The 18,465-nt window shown below is 37.7% G+C and overlaps 2 protein-coding genes and 9 non-coding genes across 11 annotated transcripts; 1 reads left to right on the top strand and 10 right to left on the bottom strand.

Moving 5' to 3' along the window:
* Positions 1–454: 454 nt before the first annotated feature.
* Positions 455–595, bottom strand: LOC134001530 (U4 spliceosomal RNA). Its single transcript, XR_009927561.1, has one exon. It is a non-coding gene; the product is annotated as a U4 spliceosomal RNA (small nuclear RNA).
* Positions 596–1,296: 701 nt separating this feature from the next.
* Positions 1,297–1,437, bottom strand: LOC134001529 (U4 spliceosomal RNA). The gene has a single exon (XR_009927560.1). It is a non-coding gene; the product is annotated as a U4 spliceosomal RNA (small nuclear RNA).
* A 702-nt stretch (positions 1,438–2,139) lies between these two features.
* On the bottom strand, positions 2,140–2,280 carry LOC134001527 (U4 spliceosomal RNA). The gene has a single exon (XR_009927559.1). It is a non-coding gene; the product is annotated as a U4 spliceosomal RNA (small nuclear RNA).
* Positions 2,281–2,981: 701 nt separating this feature from the next.
* Positions 2,982–3,122, bottom strand: LOC134001439 (U4 spliceosomal RNA). The gene has a single exon (XR_009927478.1). It is a non-coding gene; the product is annotated as a U4 spliceosomal RNA (small nuclear RNA).
* Positions 3,123–3,824: 702 nt separating this feature from the next.
* Positions 3,825–3,965, bottom strand: LOC134001435 (U4 spliceosomal RNA). Its single transcript, XR_009927474.1, has one exon. It is a non-coding gene; the product is annotated as a U4 spliceosomal RNA (small nuclear RNA).
* A 709-nt stretch (positions 3,966–4,674) lies between these two features.
* LOC134001450 (U4 spliceosomal RNA) lies at positions 4,675–4,815 on the bottom strand. Its single transcript, XR_009927488.1, has one exon. It is a non-coding gene; the product is annotated as a U4 spliceosomal RNA (small nuclear RNA).
* Positions 4,816–5,516: 701 nt separating this feature from the next.
* LOC134001438 (U4 spliceosomal RNA) lies at positions 5,517–5,657 on the bottom strand. The gene has a single exon (XR_009927477.1). It is a non-coding gene; the product is annotated as a U4 spliceosomal RNA (small nuclear RNA).
* A 705-nt stretch (positions 5,658–6,362) lies between these two features.
* Positions 6,363–6,503, bottom strand: LOC134001436 (U4 spliceosomal RNA). The gene has a single exon (XR_009927475.1). It is a non-coding gene; the product is annotated as a U4 spliceosomal RNA (small nuclear RNA).
* A 705-nt stretch (positions 6,504–7,208) lies between these two features.
* On the bottom strand, positions 7,209–7,349 carry LOC134001453 (U4 spliceosomal RNA). Its single transcript, XR_009927491.1, has one exon. It is a non-coding gene; the product is annotated as a U4 spliceosomal RNA (small nuclear RNA).
* Positions 7,350–8,359: 1,010 nt separating this feature from the next.
* Positions 8,360–10,437, top strand: gdf7 (growth differentiation factor 7). The gene is made up of 2 exons (XM_062439810.1): positions 8,360–8,573; positions 9,479–10,437. The coding sequence occupies exons 1-2, from the start codon at positions 8,360–8,362 to the stop codon at positions 10,435–10,437; spliced, it is 1,173 nt and encodes a 390-aa protein (XP_062295794.1).
* A 1,007-nt stretch (positions 10,438–11,444) lies between these two features.
* ldah (lipid droplet associated hydrolase) lies at positions 11,445–16,778 on the bottom strand. The gene is made up of 7 exons (XM_062440293.1): positions 16,709–16,778; positions 15,869–16,017; positions 14,609–14,743; positions 14,194–14,363; positions 13,514–13,754; positions 12,403–12,485; positions 11,445–12,200 (listed from the first exon to the last, which is right to left on the bottom strand). Exons 2-7 carry the CDS (start codon positions 16,005–16,007, stop codon positions 12,012–12,014), a joined length of 957 nt encoding a protein of 318 aa, XP_062296277.1. The 5' UTR covers positions 16,008–16,017; positions 16,709–16,778; the 3' UTR covers positions 11,445–12,011.
* Positions 16,779–18,465: the final 1,687 nt, after the last annotated feature.

Here is an 18,465-nt window from a genome sequence, read left to right as displayed (position 1 = left end):
CAAATGTTCGTTTCACAAAAGAAATATACAGATCGTAAATGATTGTCACTGGCAAATTTCAGATACATTTACCAGTCCTACAGTCTTCATTTTGAGATAATATGCCCAGTAGTACCATGGTTGGGTTAGTTTAATCTAGTTTTCCAAGACTGTGGTCCAACGCTCAAAACGTGATCCAACTGTCAGAAATTAACGACTGAGTGTCGCATCTCATTGGCTTGTTGATTACAAAGTCCGCTTTTTCCACGACTGTAAAGATGGGATGCTAGGGAAATTTGGGAAACATTGGACAACCTAATCTCTGTGATCTTACTCTCAAGATAACCATGTTTGGCTATATTTGAAGTGTAATTATTTCAGAAAAACATTGGAAAGAGATTTAAAAACAAACTGGATCAATTCATTGAAAGTACAAAAGGCAAAGTAAACATTAATATTGACACAACATTTAAAGTCTCTTGAGAGACTAACAAAAATTGCCTTAGCTGACTATATTTCAAGTCATCCAGGCGGGGTATTGGGTTAAGTTTTCAACCAGCAATAATCACGTCTCAGTAGAACTTCATAGACTACGAAATTGCCTCTGCACAAGGATATCGACTGTAGTGATGAGATGAAATGGCACCTGGCTCAATGCTCACCACACACGTGGTGCAGTTCTCACAGTGTAATGAACGTACAGTGTAAGATGAATGACATGTTCACCTTGCACCTGATTGGCTCGTAGATCACAAACCCCGCCTTTTCCATGTAGTTGTAATCCCAGATGGATGGAGACATTTGAGAAACCTTGGATAACCTGAAATAATGTTATCCCAATTTACATGTTTTGTTTTTTTAAGTCAAATGTTCGTTTCACAAAAGAAATATACAGATCGTAAATGATTGTCACTGGCAAATTTCAGATACATTTACCAGTCCTACAGTCTTCATTTTGAGATAATATGCCCAGTAGTACCATGGTTGGGTTAGTTTAATCTAGTTTTCCAAGACTGTGGTCCAACGCTCAAAACGTGATCCAACTGTCAGAAATTAACGACTGAGTGTCGCATCTCATTGGCTTGTTGATTACAAAGTCCGCTTTTTCCACGACTGTAAAGATGGGATGCTAGGGAAATTTGGGAAACATTGGACTACCTAATCTTTGTGATCTTACTCTCAAGATAACCATGTTTGGCTATATTTGAAGTGTAATTATTTCAGAAAAATATTGGAAAGAGATTTAAAAACAAACTGGATCAATTCATGAAAGTACAACAGGCAAAGTAAACATTAATATTGACACAACATTTAAAGTCTCTTGAGAGACTAACAAAAATTGCCTTAGCTGACTATATTTCAAGTCATCCAGGCGGGGTATTGGGTTAAGTTTTCAACCAGCAATAATCACGTCTCAGTAGAACTTCATAGACTACGAAATTGCCTCTGCACAAGGATATCGACTGTAGTGATGAGATGAAATGGCACCTGGCTCAATGCTCACCACACACGTGGTGCAGTTCTCACAGTGTAATGAACGTACAGTGTAAGATGAATGACATGTTCACCTTGCACCTGATTGGCTCGTAGATCACAAACCCCGCCTTTTCCATGTAGTTGTAATCCCAGTCGGATGGAGAAATTTGAGAAACCTTCGATAACCTGAAATAATGTTATCCCAATTTACATGTTTTGTTTTTTTAAGTCAAATGTTCGTTTCACAAAAGAAATATACAGATCGTAAATGATTGTCACTGGCAAATTTCAGATACATTTACCAGTCCTACAGTCTTCATTTTGAGATAATATGCCCAGTAGTACCATGGTTGGGTTAGTTTAATCTAGTTTTCCAAGACTGTGGTCCAACGCTCAAAACGTGATGCAACTGTCAGAAATTAACGACTGAGTGTCGCATCTCATTGGCTTGTTGATTACAAAGTCCGCTTTTTCCACGACTGTAAAGATGGGATGCTAGGGAAATTTGGGAAACATTGGACAACCTAATCTTTGTGATCTTACTCTCAAGATAACCATGTTTGGTTATATTTGAAGTGTAATCATTTCAGAAAAACATTGGAAAGAGATTTAAAAACAAACTGGATCAATTCATTGAAAGTACAACAGGCAAAGTAAACATTAATATTGACACAACATTTAAAGTCTCTTGAGAGACTAACAAAAATTGCCTTAGCTGACTATATTTCAAGTCATCCAGGCGGGGTATTGGGTTAAGTTTTCAACCAGCAATAATCACGTCTCAGTAGAACTTCATAGACTACGAAATTGCCTCTGCACAAGGATATCGACTGTAGTGATGAGATGAAATGGCACCTGGTTCAATGCTCACCACACACGTGGTGCAGTTCTCACAGTGTAATGAACGTACAGTGTAAGATGAATGACATGTTCACCTTGCACCTGATTGGCTCGTAGATCACAAACCCCGCCTTTTCCATGTAGTTGTAATCCCAGATGGATGGAGACATTTGAGAAACCTTGGATAACCTGAAATAATGTTATCCCAATTTACATGTTTTGTTTTTTTAAGTCAAATGTTCGTTTCACAAAAGAAATATACAGATCGTAAATGATTGTCACTGGCAAATTTCAGATACATTTACCAGTCCTACAGTCTTCATTTTGAGATAATATGCCCAGTAGTACCATGGTTGGGTTAGTTTAATCTAGTTTTCCAAGACTGTGGTCCAACGCTCAAAACGTGATCCAACTGTCAGAAATTAACGACTGAGTGTCGCATCTCATTGGCTTGTTGATTACAAAGTCCGCTTTTTCCACGACTGTAAAGATGGGATGCTAGGGAAATTTGGGAAACATTGGACAACCTAATCTTTGTGATCTTACTCTCAAGATAACCATGTTTGGCTATATTTGAAGTGTAATTATTTCAGAAAAACATTGGAAAGAGATTTAAAAACAAACTGGATCAATTCATGAAAGTACAACAGGCAAAGTAAACTTTAATATTGACACAACATTTAAAGTCTCTTGAGAGACTAACAAAAATTGCCTTAGCTGACTATATTTCAAGTCATCCAGGCGGGGTATTGGGTTAAGTTTTCAACCAGCAATAATCACGTCTCAGTAGAACTTCATAGACTACGAAATTGCCTCTGCGAAAGAATATCGACTGTAGTGATGAGATGAAATGGCACCTGGTTCAATGCTCACCACACACGTGGTGCAGTTCTCACAGTGTAATGAACGTACAGTGTAAGATGAATGACATGTTCACCTTGCACCTGATTGGCTCGTAGATCACAAACCCCGCCTTTTCCATGTAGTTGTAATCCCAGTCGGATGGAGACATTTGAGAAACCTTGGATAACCTGAAATAATGTTATCCCAATTTACATGTTTTGTTTTTTTAAGTCAAATGTTCGTTTCACAAAAGAAATATACAGATCGTAAATGATTGTCACTGGCAAATTTCAGATACATTTACCAGTCCTACAGTCTTCATTTTGAGATAATATGCCCAGTAGTACCATGGTTGGGTTAGTTTAATCTAGTTTTCCAAGACTGTGGTCCAACGCTCAAAACGTGATGCAACTGTCAGAAATTAACGACTGAGTGTCGCATCTCATTGGCTTGTTGATTACAAAGTCCGCTTTTTCCACGACTGTAAAGATGGGATGCTAGGGAAATTTGGGAAACATTGGACAACCTAATCTCTGTGATCTTACTCTCAAGATAACCATGTTTGGCTATATTTGAAGTGTAATTATTTCAGAAAAACATTGGAAAGAGATTTAAAAACAAACTGGATCAATTCATTGAAAGTACAACAGGCAAAGTAAACATTAATATTGACACAACATTTAAAGTCTCTTGAGAGACTAACAAAAATTGCCTTAGCTGACTATATTTCAAGTCATCCAGGCGGGGTATTGGGTTAAGTTTTCAACCAGCAATAATCACGTCTCAGTAGAACTTCATAGATTACGAAATTGCCTCTGCACAAGGATATCGACTGTAGTGATGAGATGAAATGGCACCTGGTTCAATGCTCACCACACACGTGGTGCAGTTCTCACAGTGTAATGAACGTACAGTGTAAGATGAATGACATGTTCACCTTGCACCTGATTGGCTCGTAGATCACAAACCCCGCCTTTTCCATGTAGTTGTAATCCCAGATGGATGGAGACATTTGAGAAACCTTGGATAACCTCATACCTGAAATAATGTTATCCCAATTTACATGTTTTGTTTTTTTAAGTCAAATGTTCGTTTCACAAAAGAAATATACAGATCGTAAATGATTGTCACTGGCAAATTTCAGATACATTTACCAGTCCTACAGTCTTCATTTTGAGATAATATGCCCAGTAGTACCATGGTTGGGTTAGTTTAATCTAGTTTTCCAAGACTGTGGTCCAACGCTCAAAACGTGATGCAACTGTCAGAAATTAACGACTGAGTGTCGCATCTCATTGGCTTGTTGATTACAAAGTCCGCTTTTTCCACGACTGTAAAGATGGGATGCTAGGGAAATTTGGGAAACATTGGACAACCTAATCTTTGTGATCTTACTCTCAAGATAACCATGTTTGGCTATATTTGAAGTGTAATTATTTCAGAAAAACATTGGAAAGAGATTTAAAAACAAACTGGATCAATTCATTGAAAGTACAACAGGCAAAGTAAACATTAATATTGACACAACATTTAAAGTCTCTTGAGAGACTAACAAAAATTGCCTTAGCTGACTATATTTCAAGTCATCCAGGCGGGGTATTGGGTTAAGTTTTCAATCAGCAATAATCACGTCTCAGTAGAACTTTATAGACTACAAAATTGCCTCTGCACAAGGATATTGACTGTAGTGATGAGATGAAATGGCACCTGGTTCAATGCTCACCACACACGTGGTGCAGTTCTCACAGTGTAATGAACGTACAGTGTAAGATGAATGACATGTTCACCTTGCACCTGATTGGCTCGTAGATCACAAACCCCGCCTTTTCCATGTAGTTGTAATCCCAGTCGGATGGAGACATTTGAGAAACCTTGGATAACCTGAAATAATGTTATCCCAATTTACATGTTTTGTTTTTTTAAGTCAAATGTTCGTTTCACAAAAGAAATATACAGATCGTAAATGATTGTCACTGGCAAATTTCAGATACATTTATCAGTCCTACAGTCTTCATTTTGAGATAATATGCCCAGTAGTACCATGGTTGGGTTAGTTTAATCTAGTTTTCCAAGACTGTGGTCCAACGCTCAAAACGTGATGCAACTGTCAGAAATTAACGACTGAGTGTCGCATCTCATTGGCTTGTTGATTACAAAGTCCGCTTTTTCCACGACTGTAAAGATGGGATGCTAGGGAAATTTGGGAAACATTGGACAACCTAATCTTTGTGATCTTACTCTCAAGATAACCATGTTTGGCTATATTTGAAGTGTAATTATTTCAGAAAAACATTGGAAAGAGATTTAAAAACAAACTGGATCAATTCATGAAAGTACAACAGGCAAAGTAAACATTAATATTGACACAACATTTAAAGTCTCTTGAGAGACTAACAAAAATTGCCTTAGCTGACTATATTTCAAGTCATCCAGGCGGGGTATTGGGTTAAGTTTTCAACCAGCAATAATCACGTCTCAGTAGAACTTCATAGACTACGAAATTGCCTCTGCGAAAGAATATCGACTGTAGTGATGAGATGAACCGGCACCTGGTTCAATGCTCACCACACACGTGGTGCAGTTCTCACAGTGTAATGAACGTACAGTGTAAGATGAATGACATGTTCACCTTGCACCTGATTGGCTCGTAGATCACAAACCCCGCCTTTTCCATGTAGTTGTAATCCCAGTCGGATGGAGACATTTGAGAAACCTTGGATAACCTCATACCTGAAATAATGTTATCCCAATTTACATGTTTTGTTTTTTTAAGTCAAATGCTTGTTTCACAAAAGAAATATACAGATCGTAAATGATTGTCACTGGCAAATTTCAGATACATTTACCAGTCCTACAGTCTTCATCTTGAGATAATATGCCCAGCAGTACCATGGTTGGGTTAGTTTAATCTAGTTTTCCAAGACTGTGGTCCAACGCTCAAAACGTGATGCAACTGTCAGAAATTAACGACTGAGTGTCGCATCTCATTGGCTTGCTGATTACAAAGTCCGCTTTTTCAACGACTGTAAAGATGGGATGCTAGGGAAATTTGGGAAACATTGGACAACCTAATGTTTGTGATGTTACTTTCAAGATAACCATGTTTGGCTATATTTGAAGTGTAATTATTTCAGAAAAACATTGGAAAGATATTTAAAAACATACTGGATCAATTCATGAAAAAACAGGCAAAGTAAACATTAATATTGACACAACATTTAAAGTCTCTTGAGAGACTAACAAAAATTGCCTTAGCTGACTATATTTCAAGTCATCCAGGCGGGGTATTGGGTTAAGTTTTCAACCAGCAATAATCACGTCTCAGTAGAACTTCATAGACTACGAAATTGCCTCTGCGAAAGAATATCGACTGTAGTGATGAGATGAACCGGCACCTGGTTCAATGCTCACCACACACGTGGTGCAGTTCTCACAGTGTAATGAACGTACAGTGTAAGATGAATGACATGTTCACCTTGCACCTGATTGGCTCGTAGATCACAAACCCCGCCTTTTCCATGTAGTTGTAATCCCAGTCGGATGGAGACATTTGAGAAACCTTGGATAACCTCATACCTGAAATAATGTTATCCCAATTTACATGTTTTGTTTTTTTAAGTCAAATGCTTGTTTCACAAAAGAAATATACAGATCGTAAATGATTGTCACTGGCAAATTTCAGATACATTTACCAGTCCTACAGTCTTCATCTTGAGATAATATGCCCAGCAGTACCATGGTTGGGTTAGTTTAATCTAGTTTTCCAAGACTGTGGTCCAACGCTCAAAACGTGATGCAACTGTCAGAAATTAACGACTGAGTGTCGCATCTCATTGGCTTGTTGATTACAAAGTCCGCTTTTTCAACGACTGTAAAGATGGGATGCTAGGGAAATTTGGGAAACATTGGACAACCTAATGTTTGTGATGTTACTCTCAATATAACCATGTTTGGCTATATTTGAAGTGTAATTATTTCAGAAAAACATTGGAAAGATATTTAAAAACATACTGGATCAATTCATGAAAAAACAGGCAAAGTAAACATTAATATTGACACAACATTTAAAGTCTCTTGAGAGACTAACAAAAATTGCCTTAGCTGACTATATTTCAAGTCATCCAGGCGGGGTATTGGGTTAAGTTTTCAACCAGCAATAATCACGTCTCAGTAGAGCTTCATAGATTACGAAATTGCCTCTGCTACAGAATATATACTGTAGTGATGAATTAAACCGCACGTGGTTGAATGCTCACAGTGTACTGAACGTACAGTGTTAGATGAATGACATGTTCACATTGCGCCTGATTGGCTCATAGATTACAAAATCCGCCTTTTCCATTTTGCAATCTCAGCCGGTTGGAGAATTTTTTTAAAAGATATTTTTCAGGCACAGACACCTTTATTTGACAGTTGACAGACAGGAAAAAATGGGAGAGAGAAGGGGGTGTGACATGCAGCAAAGGTCCTCTGGCTGGGATTCGAACCTGGGTCCAATGCGTACGTGACATGTGGTCTTGACCACTCAACCACCTGCGCGCCCAGATGGAGAAATTTGAGAAACCTTCCATAACCTAATACCTGAGATATTGTTATCCCAATTTACATGTTTGTTTTTTTTAATTAAGTCAAAGGCTTGTTTCTAAAAAGAAATGAACAGATAGCATATGTTGCCCTTACCCGGTTTCACAAATGATTGTCACAGTTGGATGGAGAAATTTGAGAATCATGACGTCTCAGCAAAATTTCAAAGAGTATGAAATTGCCTTTGCTAACGGACATCTATGCAATTATGTGTCAAAAGAAGTAGGTATTCATAAATCAATTACTATATTCATATAGTAATTGTCATGACATTAGATGTGTGGATTGAATATATTAATACTTATCGTGATGTACGTGTAGCCTATACCCGTTAACTCTTCTATCAGAGTGACTGAGGACCATACAGTCAGCATCACACTTACAGTACCATTATTTACCTTTTCCCTAGAGGGGCGCTATAGCGGCTCAACAGGGTTTTGTTTTTTTGGCTCAACAGGTAGACTACATGAAGTTCAGGATGATGAACTCCTATCAACCAATGAATAACGAGCCACATCGGCTTATTTTTTCAAGATCAGAAATCCACCTGTAGCTTTTTTTTAAATTTCACTCTGCGTCTTGACATCAGATGGATCGGGCTGTTGCGTCTCTCCTGTGGTTTGCACTCTGTGTCTGGATGGGTTGGACTGCAGCCCCGCGGTCCGGTTCACTACGGCGCACTGACACCAGCATGACGAGGGAAGAGCAGTCGATGAACGGCACTCTGGTTCTCCACGACTACATGCTGTTTTTATACAGAACCCTCTCCGAACTTCAACCAAGAGACTTTCATATTTCACGTGGTGTGGGATTTGCAGACACAGTGACGAGTTTTGTGGACCAAGGAAAAGGTTAGAGGATATTTCACTACATGATTTTTTGGAAATATTTTAATCATTGTTTTTGGTGTGAGTTATGGAGAAAGTTATGATAACAGCGCAACAAATGCCAATTTCAATTTCTGACAGTATCTCACTTTTTAATCTAAAAAGTAAAAATGTTTATCATGCATATCATTTAGAAATATACAGTAGCTTAGGTATCCATGATAAAGAATTGAAATATGGGCAAAATGTAATTAAAAACAGCTATCATTTTAGGTAAAAGGTAATCATTTGAAACAATCTGAGAATGGAACATCACAACTGTTTCGGCTTAATACTCATAAACATGCAATCTGTGAGAAGGAGGCATTAGGTGAGACTTGGCTTTAAAGGGTTGGAAGCGTCTAGCTAATCATATTGGACAAAAAAACGCATTTATTAATGAATCAGTTGTAACTACTAACTTTTATTGCCGATTACTTTTTCTCCATTATAATCGATTAGTTCTTTGTTCCATAAAATGTCAGAAAATGGTGAAAAATGTAGATTACTGTTTCCCAAACCCCAAGGGGGTGTGTTCAAATGTCTTGTTTGTCCACAACCGAAAAATATAAAATTTTCTATCATATAGGACAAAAAGAAATCAGAAAATTATTGTAATAAAAAAAACAATATAATAATGATAATAATAATAATGATGATAATAATAATTGTTACTATTATTATTATTATTATTATCACATTTAAGAAGCTGGAATCAGATAATTTTGGAAGTGTTCTTAAAAAAAAAAAGATTCAAAATGATTATCAAAATAGTTGGTGATTAATTTAATAGTTTTTTCTGTTGACTAATGAGTTGCGTTGAGGTATTCTGGGGATTTTCCTGACCTTAGTATTTCTAAAACCTTCTGTGTTTCCCTCCTCATCTACAGACCAGCCATCTTGGGAGAGCGGTCAGCGTTACATCTTTGACTTGTCCAGTCTGCCCAGGATGGATGAGCTGGTGGAGGCAGAGCTGAGAATTCTCCGGAAACCTGCAGCAGACCTCGTGACTGCCCTGACCACTGGAGGAAATCTGTACAACATCCGTCTGTACTCCTGCTCTCCCTCTGACAGACAGCTTTTGGATTCCCGAACTGTGGAGGTTTTGGATGGCGGTCTCCCCAGGTGGGAGGTGTTCGATGTATGGTCCAGCATGAAGGCCCGTCAGAGGAGTCCTACAGAACCACCGCAGGCCTGTTTCCATCTCCTGGCTTTGTCCGAACAGACCAACGAGGTGACTGACCCGCTGCTCCTCGGTCTGGGTCGTCATGCTCGGCTAGCGCAGGAAAAAGCTTTGCTGGCGGTTTTCTCACACGCTGATGCAAGTGACAATCTGTTCAGAGATTATGTAATAGAGAAGATAAAGAATGACAAAGGTGGATTCAGACTCCCCAAGCCTTTCAAACTGACCCCAAAACATGAAAAGAAGCACAGAGGGCAGCGTCAGAGGGCCTTGTCCAAACGATCATTTGGTGGAACGGTGCCAGGAGCAGCTGCTGGTAGGGGTACTGGAGGGAAAACCGGTCGCAGGAGGATCCGCTGCAGCCGTAAACCCCTCAGTGTGAACTTCAAAGATTTGGGCTGGGACGATTGGATCATTGCCCCCCTGGACTACGAGGCGCACCACTGTGAGGGGGTGTGTGATTTCCCACTGCGCTCCCACCTGGAGCCCACCAACCATGCCGTCATCCAAACACTCATGAACTCCATGGACCCAGACATCAGTCCACCCAGCTGCTGCGTCCCCTCCAAGCTCAGTCCCATCAGCATTCTGTACATTGACGCAGGCAACAATGTGGTCTATAAGCAGTATGAGGACATGGTGGTGGAGAGCTGTGGATGCCGGTAGCACAAACTAGAACATTATCTGACCAATTATCATAGCTTATCTTAAGTTGTTATTGTGCACTTTATTTTGTCGCCAAATTCACAGCTGTCTCTGCATGGCTGCTGTCCTCACAAACAAACTTCTGGTGATTTAATAGAAAATGATCAAATGTATGTATTTATAGAATAGTCAAGCAAACCTAACGGGTCATGTTCAACATGTGTTATATGAAGATTCACATGGTACCGTGCTATAAATTATTTTCATGTGGTTTATGTATTGATGTACTTTTTATATTAGTAAATCTGAATTTGCATTGACAACTTAGGTTCATATTCATGTATGTTTGTATGTATTCTTTATGAATAAACATTTATTTTTAGTCATTTTTAAGTTTGAAATATATATGGTTACATATATATGTAATATATAATAAAGACATAAATAATACTAAATTTGTGCTTGTCAGGTGGAGAGAAATGAGTGTTATCAACTGCCATTTTTTTCATTTTCTTGTCTACATATGTACACACACATATACACTCACTGGCCTCTTAAGGTACACCTGTGCAATCTAATGCAATCCAATACAGCTCTGCTATAGATTCTACATTTATGAAGTTTTTGTTAACATTGTTAGAAAGGCGATAATTCTATTTTATGTCATGGTGGTGTATTAGGGTGCATTATATTTAAGGGTGTTACTTATATTTTGTCCACTCCATTAACATACACGAGGGGTGCAAAATATTAGGAACACCAGTCAATATAATGAAATCCAGTACACCACCACCATTTATTACAACCTCAGTAATACACATTAAGTAGAATTATAATTTTTGTGACAATGTTGACAACAAAAGAAAATGTATAAACTTCAAAAAAGTAGAATTTATAGCAGAGCTGTTGCATTGGATTGAATTAAATTGCACTTATGTAACTAATGAATTGTCCGGTGACTGTATATAGGTACAGACACACACACACACACACACACACAGATATAGATACACAGGCTACAACAAGTCTCTGTTATTTATTATATCTTTCATAATTTCTTGTTCAACAGAGTGGTTACAATGTCTGTGCTTCAAATCCAAGTTAGTCCATTTAGTTTAGTTCATTTCAGGTTTCAGTGCATAACCCAAAGTTTAAGTAAAAGTATCAGACATCATATTTGTCTGTCAGTTTCCTGTTTGTAGGAAAATAAGTTGAAACATTTGTTGAAAAATGAGATTAGTCTTGGCTCGTCCAGCATAATCATCTTCAATGAATCTTTTACACATTGCATATTTGCACTTTTTTTTTTAGTTTAAGTGGATATCACTTCTGAGTAAAAGTACTTTATATCAATTTTCATGTCAGAGTTAGGTTATATATTAGTGTACAAATTTGGAATATAAGTATAGAATCATATTAATAAAATATATTAAAATAATATCTTGCATTTTTCCAGCATGTGGCTTTCATTTTCATGATTTTTGCTGATAAAAAAAAGCCTTCTCACTTTGGCCCACTGAACCTTGCTGATGGGTCAGAACATCATGTTCTTCTTGGACAGAAAGAGCAGAGGATGGAAACAGAGGATAAAGAACTCATGTCCTCAAAACTCCTCGGATCCATTCCACCACCATTTTGGCGACTTGTCTCCCTGCATCCAGGACGAAGGCGTGGCGGAACCCGTTTTCACACAGTCTGAAATCTCCTTTTGGGAAGTCCTGTTTGATTTCATGATAATACTGTACGGGACACCAGTGGTCTGTAGCTCCATAATAAAATATAAGCTGAAATGTTAAACAGACACACTGTTGACTGAAACATTCACTGGTATTGATTTCTATGGTTATATTACATGGAAAATAACAGCTGAGAAGAATATTCACAAGTGAACCCTAATCTGATAATTCAAGTAAAATATTTTAAAATATCATATGTTATTAAATATTGAGTAGTAGCTACGGAGATGACATTGGTAGGTTTACTTACCTTTTCAAGGTTTTTCTTGATGGTTACGTCGTCTCTTTCCAGAACTTTCCTCATTTCCTGACCCCCCATGTACATAGCATTGGCTGCAAAGAGAAACAAAATCACACTGGTCAGTGCTTTGTTTCACATTTTCTAGAAATATCAAAATATACAATACTTTATGGTTTTATAAAGGAAATTAATATTTGAAACAAAAAACTTGGAATGTTGTTTTTATTGGTTTGACTATAGAAAGCTGCATAGGCGTAATGTCTGAGATACAGTCTATGCTGCACATGTTTTGTAAAAGTCCACTTACCTTAAGTAATGATAATAATATTATAATAATAACCTTTAATTAGATGGCACTTTTCTTAACAATGTTACAAAGGGCTTTACAGAAAGAAAAAAACCAAACAAGGCAGATAAAAATAAGGCAACAGGGAGCACAGAGTAATAGTACATGATGTATAAAACAATAATAATTAAATAATAATTAAAAAACATGGAGGGGCATGTCACTGTCTGTGTTTCATGACAGCAGCTGGCAAGCTACTGGTGTTACAGTACAGAACAGATATAAAGTTAACACACTACTGTGGCTACAAGTCATGGACAGACAATGTGTTGTTAGCAGTGGTATTAAAGAGTAAGAACCAAATCAGCATCTAATTTGACTGACACGACATTTACAGGATGTTTAATATGCTACAACCGAGCCGCTAATTATTTAACTAGCCTGCTACTGGTATTAGTGGTCCACTTTTCAAGATGTGTGTTCATATTTTAAGTTAGATAAGGATACTTTAGCAGGAAAGCTAATGTGGGCTGTTTGGAGTTTGAGGCTCTTGTGTATCAGGATGCTATCAGGCTCAGTGTGACTGTCTTTTTTTGCGTAGGATAGAACACCACGTTACTGTTTTATGTTCAGATTTGATTGGCTGTACGGAAATACGTTTCTTTTCTCAAAGGAGAACACAGAACTTGTGATTTACAAAGCAAATACTGTGTGTATGTTGTAGCAGACTAAAAATGCTATTTACTTTCAATTAATAAGCTCAGTATTAGCTCTGGATCTGAACACATTCTCAAAAAAAGGTGAACATTAAGCATCATAGTAGTAAAGACCAACCTGCACAGTCTCCACTGAGTAAGCTTACAGTAGGCTGGACTACAGTGTGGTCCAGAGAGGGAATGCCACCAAACACCAGTTTAATCAAGCTGCTTTTGAATCCCTCTGGCAGCAGAGAGAGCAGGAAGAGGGGCAGGTAGGCCACATAACGCATATGACACAGCACAGGGGTCATGACCTTGCCCTGTGGAGTCTCGGCCATGCGCTCAATGGTGGGAAACAACAGAACAGCCTTTAAAACCTGTCCCAAAAAAACACAAAGAGGTTACAAAGCACATTCTCAGCATGTCCTGTGTTAACAGAGGTCATAAAAAATTCTCATTAGAGAGTAGACAAATCACAGGAGGTGAAGGATTCACTATGAATTGTGGAAATCCCCCAAATATAAAAAGGGAATTTTTCATGTAATTTAATCTGCTTTCTTTTTAGCATGACGGCCAGACAGAAGGGCACGTTTTTACAGTGTGAGGTGTGAACAGCAGGGTGAGTCGGTGTAATAGAAACAAAATAGTAATAAAGGAAAGAAACCACGAAATCATAAAACTTGGATATTGTGAGATTTGGACCAGTGTAGCTTTAGGAAATCGGATTATTACTCTAACCCTAACCCTGATGAATGTTGTCCCCCTCAAAAACACTGAGCATTTCCCCGAAAAAGGAAATCCTGAATCGTGACTTGCCTTGAGTTCAGGGTCTCTCTTCATCATGTCCAAAATAATGTAGCAGCCGATGGAGTGTCCCACCAGCACCAGGTTTGTGTCTCTAGGAACATGTTCCCTGAGGAATGCCAGCTTGTGTTCAATTTGCCCGTTCAAACCAAACACATCCCTGTCTGTAGCCGAGGAAGCATCTATACAATATGATTTAAAAAATGTTAATTAGTGGTGTCATTTGTATGTTGGGACCTACCATAGTAGCATTAGTCATTATCAGGTTCTCCACAAACTCTACGATTGAAGTTGTAACTGTTCAAGGTGACATATTCTCTTCTATATTTTGAATGACGTGTTCTGGTCTGTTGTATTGGAAGGCAAGCTGTTCTCCAGTTTACATCATTATTAAACTAAAGGGTACAGACATGATAAAAAGCTGTACCTTCCACCATGTCCATGGAGTCTGGGGGTGCACAGTGACCCGCGTGGCTTACGGCCCAAACAGGGTGACGGTAGCCAAACATACTATGAAGTGTTTGCATGAAGGTTCTGTAGAAGCCCACTACACCTGGGTTACCTGTGTGGAGGAGAAAAACACGAGTTAAGAAGGATATTGTATTTCACCACAAAGCCACGGGTAAGGACACTGCTCTAAAACCTGAATTCTTCCAAATGACTTCTGCATGCAAGCTTGTTTCTCCAGGTTTAAGGTTTTTCAAAAATAGTGACATCCCACATTAACTGCAGTTGAAAGGAATGGGTGATAAGGTAAGATAATATAAGATTCCTTTATTAGTCCCACAGTGGGGGAATGTACATTATTGTAGCAGCAAGTGGATAGCAGAAATAGAAAAGGCATCCATAACAAGAATAAAGAACAATAAATCACAAGTACACAAGCAATAAAAACAATAGTAGCACAAATATAGTAAAAAAAGTAGGAACATTATGAACAAGAGTAATAATGGTGTTGTCAGAATAATAATATACCTGAGTTTGATATTTATATTGCATAGATTTTAAAGTGAAAAAGAAATCAATCAATCAATGACGGTGTACTGAATCAGAGGATTTATTTAGCTTTTTTTTTCTTTAAAAATTGGCCGAAAACAATTACTCTCTTATTTTCTATTGATCGACTAATCAAGCTATCATTGCAATTTATGCTGCCAATTAATCATCATTAATCTCCAGTGTACTGAACTCAATCTGCAAAGCCTTACTAAAGTAATGGCACCATGATTTGAAGTGCAATGTGGAGTAGAGAAGTAGTGTGTAGGACTGCCTGTTATTTGACTTTATATCAAGGTTCTATCACTGATGAAAGCTTTGATTTTTAAAAATGCACCTGAACACAACTAAGCTGTTTTTGCTGTGTCCCATATCATGGTATACACCTGCCTGGATTTAGAAAGAACAGTGTTGGGTACGAGTCTCTTTTCAGAAAGTCTAAGCAAATACAATCTACGCTATGACCACGTGAGACTATATACAGTAACGGTTTCTTAGGTCTCACTCAACTTTTTGTCCTTTCTCCATTTACAGCATAATAACACAAATCTGTCAATGACTGTGAACTAACAAGCCATCTACACATATGTAACCTTCATCTCTCACATAATGGATAAATGACCAGTAACAAAAATTGGCCATGAAGAGGGAAGTTATATGGTAATTAATACAGAACATCAGTCCAACTCACCAGGAATGATGAGAAAAAGCACTTTGTGTCCAGAGTTTAACTGACACGAACCAAATTTAAGAACCTCTGTGATGGCTCCACAACAGTAGATGAAGTCAGTTTGTGGTTCATCCCTGCATTCTGTCCCCATGTTCTCCATCTCAACAGCTCTAAAGAGGGGAAATCAAAAAGCAATTATGATTTAATTTGTAAAAGTCAGTTTTATGCACATTACATCCCCTCCATTAGATGGTAAGCACAAAGGAGGTGCTACTGTACAACATTCCATTAATGAAATAATGATTATTACAGCTGGCTAAAATAGCTGTTATGTTACAGTGTGCCAGCAGGGTCCAAAGGTGATGCACTTCATCCACGTCAAAAGCCAAACACTGAACTGTGCATGTGGTGTGTTTGTGCTGTCATATTCTATGAAGAGCCCCACACATTTAAATCATTTAAACCATTTCAAAGTTTTCACCAGTATAGCCTGTAAGTTACAGCTTTAAAATGACAGAGACAACACACAGAGGAGGCTAACACATAGCTTACTAACACAGATCAATTAAAGTAATTAAAACAATTAATGCTAATTTCTTTGCGCCGAACTGAAGAATTCAAGCTAAATAATATAATTTATTTGTATTGGGCTCTAATTTGGGGGTATGCATCTCAGTCGATACGATTCTTCGATTAAAATGAATATATTATAAACGGAGTTTGGTATGAGAGGAGTACTTAAAGGGAATCGTTTAGATTAATTAAAATACAAGATACTGGTTGATGTCAACTTAAATGGTAGCAGCAGGATTATCCACTGTATCTACCAAGCATCGTGTGCAAACAAATATGTGTTTTTACCTCTTTAGAAAGATTAAAAAGGTGAATACGACGTCCTCCCCATCTGTAGCGTCTGTTCGCTCAGAGCGAGGACTTCCTGATCACTTAGTGTTGGATTGTGATTGGTGCGGCGAGATGACGCCTCAGAGCCGCAGTACTGCCCTCTATCACTGTGGAGTGTGGATAAACACAAGTGAAGGGAAGCTGAGGGAAGAATAAATAATAAAAGGACATATAGTCTATTAAGAATTTACGCTCTGGGGTTAGGGCAAATATTTGAAAATGAAAATAAAAATGTAATGGGGGGTAGTTAGTAAATTGTTGCTATATGGCAACAATGCGCAATCATGGAACGGACCATAAAACACCCTTTTATTTAAAGCAAGACTAAACAAGTTCACCTTATACTTAGTGAAATGTATAACCAAATTTTATTTTGAATGTATAATAGCTCTTATAATAACACTGCTGTAAGATAGTTACATACACCTGTATCATAGACATCATTGTCTTGTTAAAAAACAAATAAATTTCCAATTAATTTTTTTTTTTTAATCATTCTCATTCAGTCATTCATTTCATTCATATCAGCATGCGTTTGAAACAATTTCTAACAAATTCACATTGCATTATACATTCTGACTTAAAAAGCATGTCCCTGAACACAAGGGTCAGGGTTTTTTGATCCTGGTCCCTTATGTGTCATTATCAGGCTTCTGCAGAGCTTGATGGTGACCTGATCAAACATGCAGGCCAGGGGGGACCCAGCAGCAGGATAGAAAGCCCCTTATATAGGCCACAGTATGTAGGGGCCTTCTAGTTAAAACATTCACCAATTAAATGTTACATGCCAAACTAACATGGTGAACTTGGTCAACATTAAACCTGCTTGGTGTCAGTATGTTAGTGCTTGCCAGCACTGATGTTAGGTCATTATATTCAATTAGAGCTATGTTATACTGTATTAGAAAGGATGATGAACTTTTAATGCACTAGATATGGATGATACATAATAATATGTTATTGTGTTTTATAAACCATTTATTAATGGTTTATAGGCTTATAAATCAAAATTGCTATATCAGAAAAAGAAATAAACACCATGACATAGCATAGAATATAAAAATACAGCCACAATAATAGCCTACAAGAAGTGATGTAGTGTTCCTTCATAGTAATATAAGTAATAGGTCTAAGATGCAATGGAATATAGTAATAGGTGTGTTACTTATTTTGCTGCTGACTTAGTATAATATAATGGAGGATCAGGTCCACATGCATTGTTATAAAGTGCTTGTTCCAATATGCAACATTCAAACCAAATTGTTGTCCATATACAATATTCACTATGTCAGTGTTCTGATATTGACTCTGGTATTAGAGCTTTGGGGGATTTAAATGAATTAGAAAAAAACAGTAATGTATTTGATTCCCCAAAACAAGACATTTTTAAAATTATATTTTGCATTCCATACAATCATATTTTCTCTATCCAAATGTACCCCTTAGTAACATCTGAAAATAACTTTAGATTTTCTTTTAAAAACACATCTTCCCTGGAGTAGGATGACAGCAGATCTACAGCAGGTGACCTCGGTGCGAGTCTCATATGAGTTACTTGATTGACCTTTTGCAAAATAACTGCACTGTTCCTGTGAAGCAGAGACTGGTTTCTGTTTTGAAATGAAGAGTGAAAGTCAGAGCAGATGGTGAACTTCTACAGGTGCAAAAAGGCAGTGACAAAGGCAGGATCTTCACCAGGGATTAGAGAGAGAAAA

The sequence above is a fragment of the Scomber scombrus genome, chromosome 19 (genome assembly GCF_963691925.1).
Source record: "Scomber scombrus chromosome 19, fScoSco1.1, whole genome shotgun sequence".
Classification (NCBI taxonomy): domain Eukaryota; kingdom Metazoa; phylum Chordata; class Actinopteri; order Scombriformes; family Scombridae; genus Scomber; species Scomber scombrus.
The sequence above is the reverse complement of the archived record's forward strand: the minus strand, read 5'-3'. Positions and strand labels throughout refer to the sequence as shown.